This window comes from Drosophila sechellia, chromosome X (assembly GCF_004382195.2).
Source record: "Drosophila sechellia strain sech25 chromosome X, ASM438219v1, whole genome shotgun sequence".
NCBI lineage: Eukaryota > Metazoa > Arthropoda > Insecta > Diptera > Drosophilidae > Drosophila > Drosophila sechellia.
This window is the reverse complement of record NC_045954.1, coordinates 13,346,992-13,370,181: the sequence shown is the minus strand read 5'-3', so window position 1 is coordinate 13,370,181 and position 23,190 is coordinate 13,346,992. Positions and strand designations below refer to the sequence as shown.

General features: G+C 43.6%; 2 protein-coding genes across 4 annotated transcripts in view; both read right to left on the bottom strand.

Moving 5' to 3' along the window:
- Positions 1 to 144: 144 nt before the first annotated feature.
- Positions 145 to 1,555, bottom strand: LOC6618422 (histone-lysine N-methyltransferase SETD1A). The gene is made up of 3 exons (XM_002042654.2): positions 957 to 1,555; positions 494 to 663; positions 145 to 421 (listed from the first exon to the last, which is right to left on the bottom strand). Exons 1-3 carry the CDS (start codon positions 1,553 to 1,555, stop codon positions 342 to 344), a joined length of 849 nt encoding a protein of 282 aa, XP_002042690.1. The 3' UTR covers positions 145 to 341.
- Positions 1,556 to 2,584: 1,029 nt separating this feature from the next.
- Positions 2,585 to 23,190, bottom strand: part of LOC6618547 — a 117,142-nt gene continuing 96,536 nt past the window's right edge. For 2 of the 3 annotated variants that reach the window (XM_032725341.1, XM_032725342.1), the window contains exons 10-13: positions 22,932 to 23,063; positions 8,977 to 9,059; positions 8,410 to 8,691; positions 2,585 to 6,859 (exon numbers count right to left, since the gene is read on the bottom strand). In XM_032725341.1, coding sequence (XP_032581232.1) covers positions 6,184 to 6,859; positions 8,410 to 8,691; positions 8,977 to 9,059; positions 22,932 to 23,063 — 1,173 coding nt within the window. In that variant the 3' untranslated portion in view covers positions 2,585 to 6,183. Of the gene's footprint in view, positions 6,860 to 8,409; positions 8,692 to 8,976; positions 9,060 to 9,903; positions 11,268 to 22,931; positions 23,064 to 23,190 lie in introns of those variants that run through there. The other variant, XM_032725343.1, reaches the window with a different exon arrangement.

Sequence of the window (23,190 nt, the reverse complement as noted above, 5' to 3'; positions counted from 1 at the left end):
GCAAATAAATTTCATGCCATTTTTGTGGCTGATAGCTTAATATTTTGAAATTTATGTGTGGAACTTATGGCTTTATTCTTAGAAAACTAGAGAGCCAACTTTATCAGTCTTACCAGTTTGCTTCGAAATTATTCACACATTGCGGACATTTTCCAAACATATATTTACATTCGTGCACAAAAAAATTGGAGCAGTTACCACTTTCTTCAGTTAAATAAGATTTGTGTAATTTGAAAACCATAATTTTCAAACTACTTTTCCTAGTGCGTTACCTAGTGATTTTGCATCTGTAAGTCACACATTCCACGTTTGGTTTCTAAATATTCCTGAATTATTTTCCACTATTTTTTAGCATTTTGAAAGCAATTAACACGCGGTATTGCATCGCGCCTCACAATTGGCGGCGTCCTCAGAAACTCCACTGCAATAATATGTGCACATATGTATTTAAAAACATACTTCATCTATATCAGGACTGAGGAAAATTCTTTACCTGGACGTGGCTGATAGCCCTCGGAATCGGCTCTGTAGCATCGGAGCTCGTATCTCAGGCCCTGGGAATCGTGACGGGGCTGGACATAGAAGCCCTCAACCACCCGACCATGCTGCTCCTCCGAATAGTAGCCCTTCTCCCAGCGACGAACGCCATGAGGAATGGAGTAGCTGGCCAAATAATAATATTAATTAATTAATGTATATATTATCTAACAAGTCCTAAGTATATAGTTATTAAGATAAACGTTCTGAAATTTGAGTTAAGTAAATGATTATGCCTTTACACATTTACTTCTCTCGTTGTAAGTCCTACTAGAAAATTCTCTAAATTTTCCCCACTTTACTGGCCAAAGATGAGAAGAAGGGTTAGTTCACAGCCAAATCTTTAGTTTACAATTCGAACTAACTGCTTTAAGCCTTTTTAATAGTCATGGTAACGGCTTTTCGGCCAGCAAACTCACCCAAAGATATAGCTTCCGTCTTCGTTGAGTTCATAGAAATTATCGCGCCAGGCATTATAGTCCTCGAGCTCCTCGCCCACCTGACCACCAGCCAGCTCCTCCAAGACGCCTCCTGGTTGCGGTAAAGCTGGAGGCAGTGGCTGAGGTTGCGGAGTGGCCTCCTCTTGCTCCTCTTCCTCCTCCTCCTCCTCTGCCTCTTCCTCCTCGCCGTCCTGGTCCGGTGACTCCTCTGCCTGGCCCTGATCCGGATCGTTGGCGAACTGGGAACGGGCAGCCGCCCCCGAGTTGGGTGATGCAATGGCCGGCTGGCGCCTGCTGAATGGCGTGGTGGCCAAGGGGGCAAAGGCGGTAGCCAGCTGGTCGCCCAGAAGCTGCTTCAGTTGCTCCCGCATCTCCTCGCTGGTCTCCTGGCTCTCGCTGCTCCCGCTGCTCGACGTCGATGCCGATCCGGTGTCGAATCTCTCGAAGCTCTCGCCCCCAAAGTTGGGCACCTGCAGATTCCGCGGCGGAACGCGAACCGGCGTCCTTTGGCCAGAGGTCAGGAGCAGGGCGCAGAGCAGCAGGTGCAGCTGCAGCAGGTGATATTGATTCGATGGCATCTTGAGCGCTGACTACCGGCCCCTCCGACGCGATTCACTTTTATATGGGACTCCAATCCAACTCCGATGAGCTGGCCACTCACACGGCTGACCACAAATCAGCCGCAGCACCGAGTGCATAAATCTATGGAAAACAATAGCGGAGCGCGCGACAATTTGCATTTCGCACTGCGAGCTCCAGATTCAGATACACGCCCAATTATCCGCCAGATACAAGATACTAGCCCCTTAGAACGTTAGTGCCTTGTAAATGCTGCAGTTCTCCCAATATTAAATCCATCAATCACCAGTCATCGTACAGAGGTGAAGTAAATCAAAGTACAACAAAAAATAATAGTAAAATTTGGGAAAATAAATAATATTTATCGCTTTCTTCCTATTAAATACTAAAAATACGATATACTATTTGTTAATGAAACATTTCTTTTGAGTAGTATTTCTATCATACGAAAATGTTTAAAAAATCTGTAAAGCATCGCAGCTACTTACCAACCTTTCAAAGAGCCCATCACAACCTGTTCATTCGCGATACCCTGTACTCTATTCATTTCAGCCATGATTGTGGATTGTGATACCTCCGGGCGGTGCGGTCCAGCTGAATGTGAATACGTACGCTTCCCTCTAATTGGGCCATCCGATTGCCTCCGGTTCCGTGTTTACCCACAGATCCACACTGAAGTGTCATCTACTTTCGGGCCGGTTTTGCCGGCTAACGGCATATTTTCGGGCTGAGATTGGAGCGATTGAAGCGGGGCCACCCGGGAATTAAGACAACAACGGCGTTCACATTTCCACAAAATTAATTTTTATTCGATCGCTTTGGGCTTATTTTACACACATTCAGATACTCGCAAATTCTCACACACTAACCTTCAGTACAAAAACCCTAAGGAATCCCTAGATAGTCCCCAGAAATCCTCGAGGAAATTTCTCGGGATTTCTTTCTTTGGAGAGGAATTTCGGTACTGAAGGGTATATTCTACGCTCTTATCTCTTTCGCCATATCCATTTAATCCATACATTTTGAAGCATTTTTTCAAGTATTTATTTGGATGCTCGTATGTGTATACATTTTTTGTCGCTCGACAATTTACAATTACAATTACAATGCTTGCAGTCATTTTGAAAAATAAGACAAGGTTTTAAATATTCTTTTTTGCTGGGTTTTTTCTGTTGTTCATTTGATACTTTCAGTATTTATGTATATGTTTTTATAAAAAAAAATATTATACATTTAACTTAATCCTAGGCATAGCTGACTTATAGTACACATTGTTATCGATTTACTTTTTTTTTTAGCTTTAGTTTTTTATACTTTAGTATAGTTTCTTGATGCTGGTTTCGGTTTTTTTTTTAGTAAAATCGCTAAATTTCATCTTAAATTTTAGCTAGAAAAAGTTCACTACGGTTTTCGGGGTTACAACAAATTAATAAAAAATTCATTTAACAATTATAAGTGGGATTTTGCTTAAGCCTAAATAAACGTAAATTTTCTCTTTAGTTTTATGTACAAACAGATCTTTGCCTTTAAATACGTATTTTCTAAAATGATGTGTTTAGGGAAAGTGTTAATTTTTATAAGTCGGAACCTTTGGTCCTAAATTAGTTTATTTTTTAGAAAAGCTAACAAAATATAATAGTTAATATTTCCTAAAAAATAAATGTACAATTTGCATGTATATTCATTAGTTTTTTTCAGAGCATTTTTAATTCGTTTGTATGTTGAAAAATGTGTTGGATTTTGTAGAAAGTTTAAACAAATGTTAGCAGTGTAAAATTGTTTCACAAAAAATACACAATTGGCAACATTTTCTTTGCTGACTTTTCGTGTTTGGTATATTTGCATAAACCTGATGCTGAAAGCTTTATCCTTAGCTGATTTGAGAGACAAGATGATAAGGGTCAAGATGCTTAAAATACATAGTATGCTTAATAGAAGTGTGAAACAAATTTACCGGTGACGTACCGAAAAGTATAAGTACAAACTTTCATCGGGAAAGAAAAATTACAATTGGCTGAATTCGTTTTGACAGAATTTAGAGCTTAAGAATTTTCCATGACTGATTTGAGAGCTCAAGTTGATGAGGGTCCGAGTCAAGTCAAAGGAACTCTTGTCAAGTCAGCTCGACCTTTAATCACTCTAATGATTTGAGCTTTCCCTAGAGCAATATAAAAATCGTGCAGCACTGCACCATCATCATCATCATCATCGTCATCATCATCATCAGCATCACCACCATTATCATTATCAGACATCGGTCTTGTAATTTTCCCCCGTTTTCCCGCGTGGCTGTCGCTGCTCTTTAAATTCAATCAATCAAATGGATTTGCCACACCCTCGCTTCCTCATTGTCATTGTCATCTTTATTTTTTCAGAAGCCATTCCACCACTTTTTTGGCCAGCTGCGACAATATTTACACCATCGGAACCACTCAGACCACTCAAATTGTCGGTCGGGATGATCCTGGCCAACTGAAAACCAGAAATCCGAATACCCAAAACCGAAAACCCAAAAGCAGCCGCAATACGGTGACCACGCTAATTGCGGAGCAACGGATTCCAGATTGTGAGTGGGGAAACTTTTAGCAGGTGCGGAGATATCTGTGGCCACAGCTAATTTATCTAATTGAAAGGGATTTAGATGGCAGATGAACTAAAAAGATTACCCAGGTCCTTCGTTAACCCATTGAGTGCTGCACGAATGTCAACATTAGTTAGCTAAATACGTCGCTTTCCACTTTAAGGCCTTTGAGCTTTCAACTTATGTTTTAAATATATTTAAATAAAATTTAAGATAGATTTTACTACACTTTACATCATAAAATTCAAGCTAAATGATTTCAATATGTTTTGTGCTATTTTACAAAGAACTTATACACATGAAGAGCACTAAAAAATTTGCCAAATATTTTTTTGTTGCCAAGGACACAAAAAAATCCTCCACGGTTGCTGGCTAAATTTTCGGTCATTATTAATTAACGGGTTCAAATGGAGGACCTGGTGTGGTTTTTTAATAGAGGAGAGAGTGAATTTCATAAAACTAGCGCAGTGGACCACTCCGATTTCAATTAAAAAAACCATTTTCACGCAAATAGTTTGTTGGAAGTTGCAGGGGGCGGAACGAGAGCCAGAACCCGTGGCAGCACCAGCAGAACCAGAGCCCAAAAACCCCAAACCCCTGCCCCAAATGTCGCTGGACCCAAGACCGAAATGGAGCCACGAGCACGTGCCCGTGATGGATGGACTCTGGTCGCGACATCGTCGTGAAATGGACCACGTCCGCAATGCATGTAAATGAAGAAGTTCCTGTCGAGCATTTTTCCAGGCTGCAAACCGGTTTTGGGGGAAAAGTGAAAATGTGGAAAGGTGTATGTTTGCTAGAATGCTAGAATGGAGTCCGATAACAATGTTCTGGAACATGTTGCTCATACGCCACGTTGTCAGCGGTCTGCTTAGTGTCTGTCCGGCCCACTTTCATTCCCACTACCACTCCCACTGCCACGTATTTGTATCTGCATTCGCATCCGCATCCGGATCCGCATCCCCATCCGTATCTGTGTCCTGCGTGCGCATTGTTTTCTAGCTGAAAATGCCGCTGTCGCAGCCGTAGAATGTCCGGCAAATGTCGCCAGCAATTGCGGTCCGCCGGCTACAACAACTGGAACAGCTCTCTCTCTCTCTCTCGGAGGTTTCCCCTGCCCAGGACCCATCGCTCCTCATATTACCCAGATGGCTATTGCAAAGGGGCTGGCCGAGGCCAACGGACCGACACACATCTTCCATTTGTCTCGCCCAGTCAGCCCCAGTTGCTGTCCAGCTATTAGTGGGCTTATGTCGTCTCAAAGGCCCTTCAATTGGCTGTTACATCATTTATTTTCGGGCGTTGCACATCCTGCACTTGGTGTGGAAAGTTCGAATGAAAATGTACACAAGTCGAACCAAAATGAATTGGAGATGCATTCGTCCTGCTTTCTGTATTCATATATAGACAGTTGCGGAGAATATATGTTTGGATATTTAACAAAGGTAACAATTGAAATAAATATGTACAATTAGGTGTTCTTCAAGGAGCTTATGAGCTAAAGGTGACCCATTAAATATTAAAAAAACATAGCTAAATGAAACGCAACTGTATATACATTCTGCGCTCATAAGCAAGTTCCCAAATACTATATAGTGTGAGTTTAAAAACTTTTTAAAAACAATAGTTACTGATAAAGTTTCAAAGTCTTCATTACGAAAAACTTGTGACTGCAGCAGTTTAAAAAAGAACGCGTTCACCTTGCTTTAAGAACCAAACGAGTGCAACGGAATGCGAACCGGATGCGGATGTGTGGGCGGTGGTGGGTGGTTGTGGGTGTGGGCGTGGGCGTGGGCGTGGGTGGGCGAAGCGAAAAAATACCAGCAGCACCACCGCCCCCTTGTCTGATTGCAACGCGCCTCCTCGGTGCCCTTGTTGTGTCATCAGCGACGCTGCGGCTGCGGTTAATATGTTGGCCGATGTCCAGTTGCTGCAATGCATCCTCTCTGCATCTCCGATGTTGCTGCTGCTCCTCCTGCTGCTGCAGCTCCTTCTGCTCTCTACCGTCGTTGTTGTTGTTGCTGATTGGCGGGCCATCCTTAAATGTCAATGGGACGTCATGATAATCACGTCTGGCGCTGAATTCCGTATGTCGATAAACACTTTGGACTCCTCGTTCTTCTGCTGATGTTGCTGCTGCTGCTGCTTGTTGCCGCCGGGCAGGATCGAAGTCTGCCCCATGGCTGTTCCATGCCCCTTCATCGCGGGCAAACGTGCAGCAATACTCGGCGGATGCGGATGTGCATGCTGCAGGCGCTGCTGCTGTTGCTGTTGCTGCTGCTGTGCATGTTGCTGCTGCTGCTGCTGATGCTGGTGATGATGGTGACAGATCTCCTGCGGCTGCTTCGCCGTCGAGGTCACCAGCAGGCCGCCGTAGTGCGAGCGGCCGCTGTGTCGCTCCTCCATCTCCATGGACTCCTGGCGCGGCATCTGCGGATGTTGCTGCTGCTGGTGCATGCTGCGCCTTGTCAGCGTTGCCACCGCCGGCGATCCCGATGGCTCATAGCCGAAGGTGGAGAAGAAGCGCGGTGGCGGGGGCGGCATCATCATGGCCCCGCCCCCAGCGCCACCACCAACGCCCAGCGATGAGGAGCTGGACTTTTGTCTCATTAGCGTGGCAACACCGCCGCCGGGAGCGACGGCGATACCGATGCCAACAGCAACACCAACACCAGGACCCGCCGACGGTCCAATTCCGGGACTGTTGACAAACAGCGATTCCCTGAGGTGGGCGCCAATGGAGCGGAGAGAAGAGAAGAGAAAGTGGGGAGAAAGCAAAGTGAAAGGTTTTAATATTTGTCAGTCACACACGACGGCAATTGGTTGCGAGGACACTGCAAGAAATCAGGTTTTAGTTACACAGTTCAAATAGTTCTAACGCGATCTTATCTAAAGAAATCAGAGCAATAAGTGCCCGCAACAGTTTGCAAAACCAACCGAATTTGTATACCCTTTTACGAACTAATTACTAGTGTTTTTGTTATTTTTTTTAGTGTGACTTAGATGAACGATGCGGACAAGAGGCACTGGTTAGCACAAAGGTGATTGCGTAGCCGCGGGACAGGGATTGTGGGACAACGGTGAGCGCCAATCAGGTGAATTGAATCCGTCAGATGGCTATCACGGCCATATGGTCTAAAAGGGGGATCCCTTTGACACTTCTAACACTTTGGCAGTGCTGACCAGTGACTGTCCGTATAAACCAAAATTTAATTTAATTTTAAATGTTAAAAAAATATAATGTAGTTGAAAAGTAGTCAGTATTGTTATGAAAACTAACAGAATATCGAAAGAAGTGTAAAAATCAAGCTAATCAATCAAAAACAACTCACATAAACATCAACTTTTATTTACATACTCATTTACAATGCTTGTGTCTTAATCTATATAGTAGTAGGAAAACAAAACCATACAGAAATTACATAAATTACAATAAGTTAGTTGTGGGACATCAATTGTGGACATAAATACAAGTTAAATTAGAAAAAAATCACAAGTCATTAGCGTATTAAAAACAAGTTAGATTCAAAACGTAAAGCAATCGTTTAAATTCATTGTTCTGGTGACCTTGTATCTTAATAAAAATCCCTCTAATCCGTGGAATTTAAATCTGTGTGCGCTCATGTGTACACTGTCAACCAGTGATAAATGCCAACCCCCTAATAAATCACCCCGAACAACCTGTAGCAGTTTGGCTGTGACAGTGACTTGTTCCCATCACTATTTGGTGGCATGAATCATCTTCATCTGGGCACGTCGGCATTGTGTCACTGCATTCCGCCTGTCGGCCCGACACTGCCATTGCCTATGTATGTATGTATGTCTGTCTGCCTTCGCGCCTGCCTGGCTGTCAACCCATCCCACCAAGCACACCCATAACCCATCACCCTACTGGCATCGTGGCATCCTGGCATCCTGGCATCCTGCCATTCCTCCATCCTGCTAACCTACATTCCCGAATCCTACAACTCCAACAGTGCAGGACCTGTCGCTATATCCAATAAAGACTCATGCAAATACAAATATTTGCATCGATTTGTGCTGTTCGAGCAACGCACATGTTTATATGTATATGTATACATAAGGGGGTCGGCTCGGGTTGTAACTTCCTGAATTCCAGGACTTAAGCCCGGCTCCACATTGCCATTGTTTTTAGTGTTTGCCCGCCGTTGACTTTGCAATTTTCTGGCATCTATTTGACTGCATACACAGGGTCGATTGGGATGGGAACTGTTGTTGGTGCTGGGAACTGGGAATGGGTCTGGGACTCACCTCGTCTGACAGCCCATGTCGCAGGCATTGGAGGGCACCGCCGACATGGCCGCCTTTGTCATCATCTCGTGTGTGGCCGTGGTCGTCGATGAGGATTCGCCATCATCCTCGCCAACGCCGCAGAGACTTGTTTGCGTCATATCGGCATGGCGGCGCAGGATGCTGTGCTCCTTCTCCTTGTAGTCCGCCTTGCTGGACTGCGTCGATAGTGGAACTGCCTCGCGATAGTATCGATTGGACACATCATCCAGGATCTGCAGCGATGTTTGCGAGTGCTTTTGCCTGCACACGGGTGGAAAATTATAATTAAATTGAGGGATTTTCAGCCGTCTTGCAAGGATAACTTAAGACATTTTACAGTCATTTGTTTCACATAATAAAATAATTAATCTTTATTAGGTTATTTACGCCAAGCAAATTAGTTCTAGCGGACAATAATGGGTATCAGTTGAATATCAGTCGACATGACTGCACAATGCACACTGCGTATACGTAATGCGATTAAGTATGGTCTATTGAAGATTTCGACATTTTGAATGATAATCCAGATGAATGGGGAAGACTCACCTGGATATGTTCTCACGCGAGCGTCCCTTGGAGTTGCGGCCCATCTCGTCCAGCTTGCTCTCCTTCGACTCTCGGACGTGCTCCTGCGGGGATTCCATTGGATGAAGGCGAAGAGAGAGAGGTAGAGAGAGAGGGAAGAGACCGATGTAATAAGCATAACAATAAATATTTTCAATTAATAAGGGAGGCGGGCAGGCGACCGAGCGGGCTTCAGCTCGATTCTCGCATGGAGAGTGTCTGTAATATAATATCCTTAAAGCCCACTGCACTGTGGATTATGGGAATGGGCTGGAAAGGGGGCGTGGCAGAGTAATTAAGCCAGCGGCCACCTGATGCCGCCTCCCTTTGTTTCCCACCTTCTCCCTTTCTCGCTCTCCCTCTCTCTCTCTCTTTCTCTTTTACTTATGCATTCATTAATACTTCGATTTTGGAAATGTGTATGTGTGTCGGGGAAGGTGGAAAACGGGAAGGGGGAAGAAGGTCAGGAGAGTTAAATCCTGCCGGGGAAGAGACACTTGATGGCCTACATAAAGGGAAGCGTTAATACGTAAATACAGAATAATGAAGGACGAACTGCATCCGCCAGGCAGCGGGCAACACAGCGAACAGCCATTGGAAATCTCGATGGCCACCAACCACCCAACTGAAACCACCTCAAATTGCATTCATAATGAAATGCAAGGCAAACATTGCGTGCACCTTTCAGTCTCCCCTGCCAATTATTTCTTTTTATTGTACAATATTCCCTCATTCAAATGGAATATAATGGAAAAATGAGGAAAAATTCGATGCAAATCGCTAAGGAAATTCAAGCCAAATAAATCAGGAGAGTATCTTTATCTCCGTTCTGGTTTCATTTCGTCTGACCAAATGCCAGCAAGTAATTGGTTTCCAGAGTTAACAGTCAAATGATCTCACGGTACACAATTCGTTTTATTAGATATTTATTTTTCATTTATATATATATATATATATATATATAGTTATATACTCGTATATAGCCCTTGTGCGGTATTAGTTTTGGCAGCCATTCGTTTAGCCAACAGTTAACTATTTACTTAGCTTTGCATTGCACGATTGTCCGTCCAATGAGAACATTAAATTATTACAATTTCAATAGCTACTTAGGGTTAAGAAACGTGGATCAAAGGGCTCTGTAAAATTATTCAATTGCGCCAAGACTCAATGCAGTATTCGTTTTATTTATATTTGATCCACCTTGGTTGCCATCATTTTTGCGCATAATACTTTCTATAAACTGTAAGCCTTTTAATGAGGTTATATCCATAATACTGTTAACTATGTTCGCCCAATGTCGCATTGAGTATTCCTACCTAAAGGGGGGGTATATCTAGGATACAGCCCGCCACACAATTAGCAGCTTAACTAATGAGGGGGAAATGACGCCGAACTGCAAATCCCCCCAAGGACCAGGATTTGATTTTGTTCAGATTTCTGGTTTGCGGTGAACTCAGCACGAACTACGTGGACAAAGCGAAGGTCGGGTCACAATGGTAAATGGGTTCGATATCGCATTTCTCTTCCTTTTTTTTTTGCGCAATTTTGGCCAGCCTGATTTTAATGATGTCGTTGCAGATTTGCATGCAGCAGCAGCAGGTGGTCACTGAACCACCATCACTACCGCAGAACGTGAGCGAATGAATTTCGAATGAGTTTCTTTTCTAGATGATTTGGTGCAGGAACTTGAGGGGATGTACGCCGGACTTGGGCTTGCTTAGTGTTGGTGGCGGTGGCGGTGTTAGAACCATGTCCAACTCCATGGAGGTTGAGGAGCTAGTAGCCACCTCTCCGCCACTGGAACCGCTGCTGCACTGCATCGAACTGCTGCACGAGTGACTGGAGTTGCTGGGCAGACACTGGCCGGTGACCAGTACAAACTCATCATCGTCCTCGGGCAGTGTGAGTCCGCTGTCGCTGTCACAACTGAAACCAATGCCATCGTCGTACTCCTGATCCTCCACCTGATGTTCCTCCTCCAGCTCCTCCTCATCGCCTTCCTCCATTTGCTCCCCATCGTCCACATCCAACTCGAAATCACAGTCACACGTCTGCTTGGGCGAGTCCATCTGCGAATCAAAGTCGGAATCGCCACCAACTGCGGCCTGCTCATCTCGGGTCTCATGCCCCAAGTTGGCCGCCATTTGCCCGTCCGATGAGTAGGAGAAATCGCACATGAAATCATTCTGTAATCCCACGAAAATCGCGCTCTTGGGCGCTTCCAGTATAAAGGAATCAATGTGATAGATTCCGTCACTCAACGCGGGCACGTCCTGTGGATGAAGCACAAACAGAAAGAGAAGACAGGCAGAAGAGAGAGAGAAAGGGAGAGATAAAGATAGAGTAGAGAGAGAAAGAAAGAGGGAGAAATAGATAGAGAGAGAGAGAAGTTGATTTAAAGACAGAGAAAGAGTGTGAGCTTTTCACATCACCGATTTAACCAAGAGAAGATTGAGAGGAGACAACTCTAGAGCGAGACAACTCTACTGATGCATGTGGCAATGGGTGTGTGAGCGAGCGAGAGCGAGATAGATAGAGGAGGGTGTGCGTCACTTGCTACATGCATTATGATGACAACTCTGGCTACTTAATAAGCATAATCACGACAATCAAATGATAATATGCATTTTATCAAATGCCATTCAGATTTTGGAACGTATAAAATGTTTTCTTAAGGACCAAGTTAACAATTAAATAATCTGAAATGTGATAGTTTTGTAATTTGTAGTTGCAAGAGCTAATCCACTGGATGTGTGACGATAGCAAACATTAACACTTGTGAAAGTCAACAGTAAACTTCAGTAACTGTCGAATTGTCGGGCTTCGCTTTGAATTTTAGGAATTTCAAACAGGTTAACACATAATTTTAAAAGTTTTGCAACAGCTTCTGAATTCACAGAAGCCATTAAGTTCGTAAATCGTTTGCTAGAAAAATGGTAATTGTTTAACTTCAATTTGTATACCAAAAACAACAATAAAGGCATAAAGGCTCAATACCAATGTAATTTTCTCAATAAAGATTACGAATGACGTATATAAAAGTGCACAAATCTCAGTTATCCGTTGAGTAATTCCCTGTATACATCGCATTGAAAACTATCAAAAATATAAATGCAATTCTGATCATTTTTTAATACCGAAATGGTAGCCAAGGCAATCTGCTCAGCACAAAAGTATATTTGCAATATGCACACAATAAGTCCCTGAGGAGTCCCAGCAACTAATCTGATTTAGCCGAGGGGAGCAGCCCCATGCCAAGTGACTGACTATATGTACATATATACACCCGATTCCCACCCGGCTTGTCTTCGATTCGATTGCTGGCAGCTGAGGGGGGCTGGTGCAACAAAAGTCAACGATAATTTAATCATGTCTCTCACTGGATTTCCTGGTAACCAAGACAAAGACCGAATGGACACAAAGCCTGAAGGCTAAGCCGGTGCGAGAACTCAATCCGGTGGATGGAAGTGGGTAGTAGGAATAGTTTATTCCATTTGGATTGTATTGTCAACGATTTGCCACTTGCAGCAGCTCGGCCAATTTTTGGCTTGGCACTGCGCACTTGGCGTATGAGTGATATGCAAATGAATATCCACTTCAGTGGAAATAAAACTCAATTTGCGAGAGTTTGTGCCATAATTAATAGATATCATTGCACCAGATTGCAGCTGTCCTGTCATTAAACACACATAGACAGCGGGCGGGAAAGAGACGCAGACAGTTGTGGCAAAAGAGACGGGGATAGATGTATCGAAAGAGATGGAAGAGGAGATGGGGCCACAAAGACGTGACAAGTCGTGCCTTCTGGGCCTGCTGATGACGGCCATCAAGTGAGTTTGTCTGGCTCTGATTCTGTCTGCTTTTGTTTGGCCTTGTTCTTTTCCCATGACCCCAGTCCATTTTCCGCCTCTCGTTTTCCAAGTCCCATTTTCCGGCCTTCAAGTTTGCGGCCTACAGCTAAATTACTTTGGTCAGTCCATCCCTGCCCTTTGTGGCTGCATTTTTTCACCACTCTCTCGAACACTTTCAAAGTTTGGAGAAAAGCATTTAAGACTCATTATATCATTCTGCGACTCAACAAATTTGAACTTTATTTTCCAGACCTCCCATTAAACAAATCCAAAAAAACTGTGTGTAATTAGCTATGCAAAAATAAGGACTATGATAAAATAATTATATGGAATTAGTAAATTATTTATGTCCCATAAATTGTAAGATTTGATAGAAAGCATGATCATAGTTCAAGGCTTTAATGAACGGACTTATAAGCTGTGAAACTGAATGACTGCAAGGGTATTTCCAGCCTAGAGCATTTGCCTATCGCCCTGGCCCATAAATCCAATTGTCTCCTGCCTTCTCAATTTTGCCCCCCAAACACGTAGAGTCCAGTATTTGATTAGTGGTTTTCTTCAGAGGAAACTGTGCCAGAAGTGATTTCTACTAGGAAACTGGGCTTATGATACATAATCAAACCGCAGGGCAGATTTCCATTTCGCTCGATTCTGCGGTCACAAGCAGTCCATATTCATACGTTTTGGATTGGGTTGAGTTTGGTTTGGTTCCTGGTTTGGATTGGGTTGAGTTTGGCGATAAATTCCTGGTTGTTTGCTGATTTGGTTTTAATGCCAAATGCTTTGTGCCAATTAGGGGGCAAATCAATCGTGTTCGCATTCGTTTGTCTTGGCCTCACTTTAATTGGCCGAACTAATTCCGTAACTATGAATTTCCAGTTGAATCGTTATGGTCGTGCGTAATAGCATTGCCCAAATATTGCCTTCGTTATTTAATAAAAATCTGCGGAATATTTTTACCAAATGTTGTTTGCCAACATATATGTGTGCCAGTATATATGTATGAATATATATGTTCAGATGTGTGAAAGTTTTTGGTTTGCGCTCTGATGACTCCTGCCTTTTTGGCAGGCCCCAAAAATCTGACGAGAGACAGACGAATGGAGTGGGCGCAAAGTTTGGCATTTGTTTAATTGGAATTTTTGGGGTTTCGAGGAGTGTTCACCTTTTGCGCTGGTTGCTCGAGGGCAATTTGGAAAATTAACTTCGAACAACTTGCCTCTAATCAGCACCCGCCCACAAAGATATAGATGTTGATGTAGATGAATGCGTAGATTTGGGGCATGGTGTATATGTCTATTGACTTCCTGTGAGCATCCTGTCCACATCCTGTCGACATCTCAAACCGGCGGCGTATCTGCATTTGATGCTCACAGCTTTCATTGTTTGATTGGCAACCATTTGTGAAATATTCTGCTCCGTTCGATTGCTTTTAATGGCCAAATCATATTTTATGATTATTGACAACCGTTGCCAGTATGCAAATGGGCAGCAAGGAAATGGAAATAAATTTCCCCGAAATTTGATTGCCGTCCCATAAAGCGTGACGAGCATCATTATCGATATTTTCCGACACAAAAAACATAAAGCCTCGATTTTGAACTGCTGTATGCTGTATGTGTGTGCAGTCTCATTGGTGTCTTTTACTTGGAATTTGCACTTGTGATTTCGCCCAAGTGGTGCTTAATTATGATTTTTCCAGCTTAATTGGAGTCTGCTTTACTTGCAGCGCAAACCGCAAATGGAATGGGGTGGCAAAAATCAATCCGATTGGAAAAAAGGCTTCCTGCGGGCCTTCGGCGGAGTTGTGCCTACCAAAAATGTTGCGGTTTGCCGGTTGATTGAGTGGCTGATTGACTCGCAGATCGATCGACTGAATGCCTGGCTGCCACCGAGACGTGCATCATTAAGTGCCATGCCACGCCACGCCACGCCCACGTGTTAAGGCCCCAAGCGAAGGCATTTCATTTCGCATTAAGCCCCACGCTTTTCACTTAGCCCCATCTTGTCTGGCCCGGGAATTCAGCATCGCAACTCTCAACTCCTTGGCATTATTTTATGGCTCCGCTCTGAGTGTTTCTTCGGCGAATTGCATTTCAGCTTGATTTATTTCATTTCATTTCGCCAATGCAGCCAGTGTCCAGCGGCAGCCAAGGAGGCTAAGGAAAATTGATGGCAGCGAAAGAAATACGGTTAGCAACATAAGTTGGTTATTACTTGCTGCTTAAAGCCAGGACCATTGGCCAGGACTCCAAAACGCAGCCCACTGCTGCACTCAAAAAAAAACTACATGTGGCGTCCTTGCCACATAATTAGCAGCGAAGTGTCAAAGAGAAATTGCAGCTATTTGTTCTGAAGAAATTGTGGGAAATATTTCTTGAAGAAGGTGGTAAAGAATTGAAAAGGAAACTAGAGACACTTGAACTTTAAATCTAATTTATAAAAAAGAAAGAGTTTTCAAGCGAGATTGGCAATATCGACCAGATGCACCGCTTGCTAACCCAGATTTTTCTAAAGATTCAAAAGTACGCCTGAATTATTAAAAGTTGCCTTTGAAACCGGGCAAAGCTTATAAATGGCCCTTCAGCGCGCAAGCTGCGGAAATGTACTCGACTTGGAAAAGTGTGCTCTTTTCACACCTACCCAGCGAAACGAGCTTCGATTTATTCTTCGAGTGTACTCCACTCGTCACTCCGTCCGGGAATCTATCTGTGCGCCAGTGTGTGCCGACTGGTGAGAATTCGCTTCAGTTTCGAATAAAATATTGCATTTCCCCAATGCATGACATAGCTTCAGCTTCAGCAGCAGCATCAGCTTTAGCCTTGGATTCAACTCCACCAACTGGGTACTGAGCTCTGGTACTGGTGCCGGTACTGGTTGTGTTTCTGGTCCAAGGCCTGTGTCCTGTTCCTACTCCAGCCATGGATCTCCCGGATCCTGGCAGGCTCTGCCTTAGACTTTAGCCCCCAGCTGAGGGCCAGATAAGCCAGGCCAAGTCCCCCCTAGTTTTCCGCCATTCCCGGTGCAAACTCAGCAGCCCCTTGCTGCGTCCCGCTCCTCCTGGCATCACGCATGAGCTGCGACTGGCGGAAATGGCAGTTTTCCATTACGACTGCCAGGCCACGCTCTTGGGGGCCTCTTCAACTGGCCGACACTTGGCGGACTCCTCCGGCATTGGGGCCGTTGGCCCGACTGCCTTACTGCCCCCCTCTTCCGTCTCTGTCTGCGCTCGATTGCCCTGTCTCGCTCGCTTACTTAATTTTTATGAAATATGAAACACACAACAGCAGCACGACGGCAGCAACAATCTCATTTCGAGCAGCGACAGTTGCACTTGGAAACAATGAGAAGTGCCATCAAATTTAGCTAAAATGCATTCTCAACGGAGCTTAAAATAATAAAACAAGGCACTGGGGACTCGCTGTGTGTTACCGAACATTGGCTACCCTATAAAAGCTATGGCACAAGCAAAAAAGGAATTTAAATTTTACAAAATATAGGAAATTTAAAGATCACTTTTCACTAGCTATAAACCATTATAAGTGCTCAATTTAAATCACCAGGTATTTTATAATGTTTTAATAATCTCATATGGTCTATTTCTTATTTCGCATGAACAATTATTTGTATGGAATGTGAAGTCAAGGAAATGAATATGCCACCGTTGGGTGATGCTGATACCCATGCGGATTCCAGCATTTTAAGGATGCTCTGCGGTCGGAAAGCAGCCGCAATTGCTGTAAAAACTATGGATATGCATGTGCTGGCTGTCATTGCAATGCAGTTTATCTTGAGGTGGGAGCGCGAGTGGAAGGATATCAGGATATCACTACAATGATTCGCTTCGTTTGCCTTTCGCCATGCAATCGCTGGCCCAGCATCAGAATCAGCGAAAAACGGAGAACTCCAAGCTAGCGCACTTGCACTTTGGCCCAGTGGCAAACTTGCACTGGCAGAAAATACTAGTGACTTCGATAAAGTATTGCTATAAGTTACAACAGGACATTTAAAACGGGTAGATAGGTTCTTAGAAGAATGACTTTTATGATCTTTATCTTTGAAATAATAAATATCTGCATTTATATAAAATAAATCATAAATACTTGCGAAATGTAAGCTGAATTTGTTCTAAGTGCGGAAGCAGGAGCACCCAAGTCGTTGCTATTGCTTAAATGGCAACACTAAAATGCCACTCAAGGCATTTGGCCCTGTATCTGTGTATGTATGGGTGCAGGACGAGTGTGCCAGAGTATGTGTATGTGTGTGTGTGCGGTGGCAGGGTAAATATGCATTGCGGTTGCTACCAAATTGCATGCAGTTATGGTAAGCGCCTTGCGAAGGATGCGGCCAAAACGCAGACTTTCTTCGCGCGAAGGGCAAACTGGGAGCCAGGATACGAATGCATCTCCCCCAAGTCGCCTTCGGTTGCCATGGGCGGAGGGGAAGGGAAAAGCGGATGGGGGTCGGTGAAGGACTTCTGCGGTGCGAGGTGCGCTTGAGGATGAATTGCAGTGATGAGATTTTCACCGAGTTTTCGCTAAAATTCCATTGGGGAATCTCTGGCAAATTGCAGCTTAGCACATATATTACGAAAAATGGGAATAAGAAAAGTGTGGGCTCGTTATAAAAAGTACATTTAAAGCTAACAGACGTGTGGAAAAAATGTTAGATTTCCAGCTCATCACATAATGTGTGGTTTTTGAAATAAAATATTTTATAAACACAATCAGGTAAAGGATTAGGAAAGCTGTGCACTTAAATCACCTAAATTAGCCCTCGTAATTTCCCATTTGAATTCACCAAATCTGAGCACCTTTATCAACTCGTAGTGAGACATCTATTATGATGAATTATGGGCATCATCAGGGCGTCATCACCCTCGTTTTTATCGCAGTAGCGACCCTCGTCTGCTGGGGATCCTCCAAAAAAAAAGAATAAAAATAAAGGCCAAAGGAGTTGAGAGCGGGCAAAAGAAATTGCATCCTCTTCGCTGATTTCGAGTGTGCACGAGTGAGCGGAAATACTTTTTCTGCTTATCTACATGCTAAAATCTAAGTGGCAACAGAAAATGCTGCGAACACGAAAGAATGGAAGCGAGAGGAAAGTTGGCGGCTGGAGGAGCTGGTGGAGGATGCCATGGCCAAAAGCCAGGGAGCAGAACCGGTGGGGGCGCCAAAGGATTTAGCTGGAATATGGAAATAAGTTTTATTATATGTGCGAATGTTGCCATCGGTTTCCTTTCGGATACCCTCTATATGGACGCCATTTGGTGGCCAGAATGGGATATTAAAGTGCTGGCCATCTCGACATCGCCATCGCCATCTTTGCCGCACCGAATGATTTTATCAAATCTGCTGACGCTGAATTGATTCGGTTCGATTCGATTTGATTTGATGTGCGCTTTGTGCAAATTTATGTTTGTCCGGGGTCTGGTGTACAGTCTGTCCAGTTTTTCCTAGGTCTAGTGTCAGGGGTCTGGAGTCCGTGGTCTGGTGTCCAGGGTCAGGTTGTCCATGGTATGTGCAAAATCAAGAAGAGATAAAAAATATCAAAATAATAAGCGCCCAACCCATTGATTCAGTCGCCCATTTGCCTTTATTGATGGCATAATTTCCAACGCGACGAAAATCCTTTGAAGTAGGGTGAAGGTAGCGGCGGTTTGGGGGTTTCTGCCGCCCGCCGCCCGCCGTCAGCCATCATCCAACACTCGAGGCGATAATCAGATTGAAGTCCTCCTGCATCTGGGGAGGCACAAGTGTCGCTCACTGTGGGCTGATCACACGAAATATCGAGCAGAAGTCATAGGAATCGACCAACAAGTTGGCAGTGAAGAAAAGTTGCAGGTGTGTACGTTATAAAATTATAAATTTCAAAAATATACACAAATATTCATGATAGAGTAATCATGGAAATGGGTTTTTGACTTCGAAATTTCCCCAGTCACCTCTTAAACCTTCGAAATGGTAAAGTCAATTTGGGCTTGACCACCAGCTTTATGGCACTTTTGGTGGTCGCAACCACAAAGAATGCCTTGCAAATTGGGTTGCTATTATGAGGTGGATCCCGTGTCCTGGACCCATTGTTTCTCCGTTTCGCGGTTCCATATGCGCAGGGGCTGCAATGTGGTCCAGGATCACCAGGGGCTCGGGGGGGCATTGTGAAAAGTCAACGCACGACGGTGTTTTACAATTTAGCCGGGACATGACTGCATTGTCTTCCGCCGACAGCATCAAAGGCATCTAAAATCCAGCTAAGCCCCAAAATCCAGGCACACTACTATCGGAAACTAAGCCAAAAGAGCTCGTATGAGCAATATTGCTCATACGCCCTGTATGCAGCTCAGAAATTATGGGCACAACCCTTATATACAGCTATTTACTTTTTACGGTTTTATGCATTAATAAACATATTAGTTGTTATATATTTTGTTATTATTTGAATTTAATCCTCCTGAATGAATTCCCCTCGTTAAGCTTTATTGCCATTGAATTGCATAAATCACAGAGCACTACAATGCAGTATAATCAACAATAAACGTTTAAAAAAGTGTCATTTAATTGTCGTGGACGTGGTGAAAGCCGGCGGTAATTGAATTAATTAAATAATCCACACCTTCTTCGCGTAAATTAAATTTGCAAGAATCAAGTTGATTTTTTTTCACTGCCATGCTGTTGGCCTGTGAAAAGTTCGCGCACTAGTAATTATGACTATTAACGAAACAAGTTACACTTGAGGGCCTTCAATCGACCGCTGATGTTAACCTAGTGGAAGGTTAATTCCTGATTATATTACGTAAAACCATATCGCCGCAAAGTTATTTGTTTTGTTTTGCAACGTGCTTTTTTTTCATATCTCATAATTAAATTATTCATTGCGATTGGCTTTTTGCGGGGCATAAAGTTTACCGTGCTGTCGATATCAATATCGGAAAGCAGCCATCCCCGGTTGTCAAGGGTCCACCACCGGTTGTCCTGGCAAAAGTCATCTCATCTCATTTCATTTCATTTCAGTTCGCTTCATTTCTGCTGCTATTTTCTATCTTCCCCGGGGGTCAAGCCCGCTATGGAGCTTCAATTTGACATCGCCTTCGGGTTGAGGCGTAGCGTATGCCATTCGATGGGGATTCGCTGGTAGCCCAAAGTTCCGGTCAAATTGAATGCCATCGAGAAGTCGGTCGTTCTTAAGTGCCGGCAAGTGGAACGGCCAAAAAGAAGTGCTACGCGTCTCCGATTCCCCGCCAGCAAGTTAATTAAGTGTGTTTGCGTGTCAGTCCGTGTGTTTTTGTGCGGTAGCCACATATTTATAGACGAGGTCTGCTGCTTGATTAAACCGACTCTCGACTCGCACTTGGTTTTGTGTATTTTGTATTTTCGGCTATTCCTGTTTTCTTACACTCGGAGAAATTCGCAGGCATACTTGTATAAGTATTTAATAAACTAGAAAGTGGTCTTTAAATTGCGACATAAGGAGGTTGCATGATCTCTAACTTTGATTATGCAAAAATCTAAAAAAATAAATCATAATTCGATGCATTTGAAGGCATATATTGTGAAGAGAAGAAAAATATTACATTACTACTATTATTTATAGACTTCCATCAAGTTGTCTTTTCCAATGCCAAGGCGACTGAACATAAGATGGGTGAAACGGCTCCAGTAACACTGTATTCCTGCTCATTAAACTGACAAATTTCATTTGTATTGATTAGTCAACTCGAGTTTATGTGGGTTGGTATGGGTGCGAGATCCCAGTTCTTGGGTTACATCGAATCGCATTGGTTGGTTTCGCTTGTGCTGGGCCTGTGGAGCCGCACAACCACCTCGGGCTCAGAGTCAAAGTCTATTTTACATTTCAAAGTGTCAGACGCCATTAGAATTGTCGAGATCCGCCGCTTCTTTTGCTGCCAGAGAAGCCGGAGAAAGCGGTGGGTGGAGGGGAGAAAGCGGATAAGGGGTCGCCGCTGCATGTCTATTAAATTCCAGGCAGCAGACAGTGCGTGAGAAAAGTGCTCGCCCACACCCGCTACCCGCGCACAGTTTCGCATCAGACAAGGCGACAAGATTCCTATCACGCTGCGTGTTATTGTTTTACTAATGTCGTTCCCCCCCACCCCTGTTGGCCATCCCCCCACCAAGTTGGCTTTAATGCACTTGCGACATTTGCATAGCCATCGATTTAAGTTCGCCACACTTCGACTGCGCTAATTAAAATCAAAATCGAGCAGTTTGAGTGCCGCAGTTAGAAATGATTGAAGGGTGGCCAACAAGCTGTGCTATTCGGCAACAATTACCATTAATAATTAATGGAAATCGGTTGTTGAGTGACTTGCGCTACTTCATTGAACTGCTGTGCTAATCTATAGCCCAATAAGGCATTTGGATATTTGCTAGCAAATTGAGTGAGTGCATTAGCTATCCATTTCCAATGACTAGTGCGCTTTTAAAGAATTCAACTCTTTGGTTTAAATCGCAATTATTCAATTGCGAACATTATTTAATCAGCCCTTTTTTTAAATATTAATTATTAACAAATATTTAATTACGAGCAAGACTATGCAAATTCTGCGGCCAGGCCACATAAATCATGTCAGCGCCTCGCTCTTCAACCCTTTCAGTTCATTGACCTCGCAGTTTGCACACCTTTAATTAGGCCCAAAATGTAATCTAAACGCGGTCTAGTTTAATCCATCGACTAATTGTCAGTTATGCCAATTGCCAGTCGTGGAGTCGTTATGGCGGGCGATTTCGGTTCAAATTCCTTGTTGTGCCCACTATATTTGCTGCCAATTCGCATTCCCCATTCCCATTTCCATTTCCGTTTCGATGCCATGCCAAAGCCAAATCAGATTCAGTTGTCAAACAGTCAGCGCAGTCAATGCAAATTATGTTTACATATGCAAAACGAGTTTGTCATATACTCGCAACGCAGAGGCACTGGCAGCTCCTCATATATAATTACACATACGCCCAGTCGGCCAGCGGATGTTAAATCGAGTGTAAGCCCATCGACTTTACACTGTTCCGGTGAATTATTTAACAAACGCGCCCACTTCGCTGAATGGGTTCTTTAAACGAGTGCAAATGATTGTTGAAATATTTTCCGCTGACCGAAAACAAAACAAAAAAAATACAAAAAAAAAAAACATCAGAGCGAAAAAGCTCACTACATATTTCAGTTCAGTTACTATGTTTTAGTAGAAGGGTTTATTATTAATTTTTTTTTTAGAAATTTGGCTTAGCTGGTAAACATGAGAATTAGCAATGAAGTGCTTAAAAATTCCTATTCATTACACTTTACACTGTAGTTTAAGCCGTTCGCTCAGCAATCAGGCTGAAAACGAAAACATTTTGGCTCTATAGTATTACACAATTTGTTATTCGATTTTGCTTGAGATGCTTATCGTTAAAAAATGCTCGTTACTAATAGTCTCAAATTTACAATTTGCATCCAGGGACTTTTACAATTTTACGCTCGACTGCAGAGCATTGAAATTATAAAATGTATTGATTGATAAAAAATATTTTCGTTGGCTTTTTGAAAAACATGCAGATGCTACGCCCTATTATTTCGATCAATATTGTTCGTTTTTGTGTTGCAATTCCTGTGTGAAGGGTTCTGTTCGGTTAGCGTGCATCTGAAATGCAGTCGAATATTTTTGGCAACGTATCTAATTGAACCAAAACCAAAAGAGTGGATATACATATGTGTGGAAATAAATTCTTGCTGTCCTGCGGTGGCCACATTTAGGAGACTATTCTAGGGGGTTTTTGAGTGGTGGTGTTGGGTGGGTGGTGTTTCTGGGTGGTGGGCGGTGGTTCAAGCACACATCGAGCGAGACGGAGACAGATATTTTTATATATATATATGGAGAGTGAGAGAGAGGGGGAGAGAAAGAGATAGAGAGAGAGAGAGCGGCAGGCGGGTTGTTGGTGGGTGGCTTTCTGACGGATTCTGGTGGTTTCTGGTGGTTTCTGGGGTGGAGGTGGTAGGGCAGTATTTTATGGAGGGACACGCGCGAGCACAGACTAAAGTTTCATGGGTAGAGGAATTCAAGGGGGGAGGGGCGTAAAAGTTGGCAATACTTACGCGTATTATCTTCTGATCACGTATTATCTTGCGTATGCAATTGACGATGAACGTAATGACCATTCCGCCGAGTATCAGGCCAAACACAATCACAATGATGACCACGTGCTCCGATTGGCCAGCCGCCTCGCTCTGCAAAAAGAATCGGGATGCTGGGTTTAATTGCCATTTTAATTACATTATCGTATCAGCAAGCCATTGGCCAAGGCCCAAATCAAAATAATCAGAGTTTAGCTTTCCTTTCGCCACTTAATTGAGA

Excerpts from the sequence above, each read along its gene's own strand:
- LOC6618422 (XM_002042654.2), bottom strand. The coding sequence starts at position 1,555 with ATGCCATCGAATCAATATCACCTGCTGCAGCTGCACCTGCTGCTCTGC. Across the intron at positions 664-956 it reads GACGGAAGCTATATCTTTGG|CTACTCCATTCCTCATGGCG; the intron begins GTGAGTTTGCTG and ends TTATTTGGCCAG. Across the intron at positions 422-493 it reads GGGCTATCAGCCACGTCCAG|TGGAGTTTCTGAGGACGCCG; the intron begins GTAAAGAATTTT and ends ATATTATTGCAG.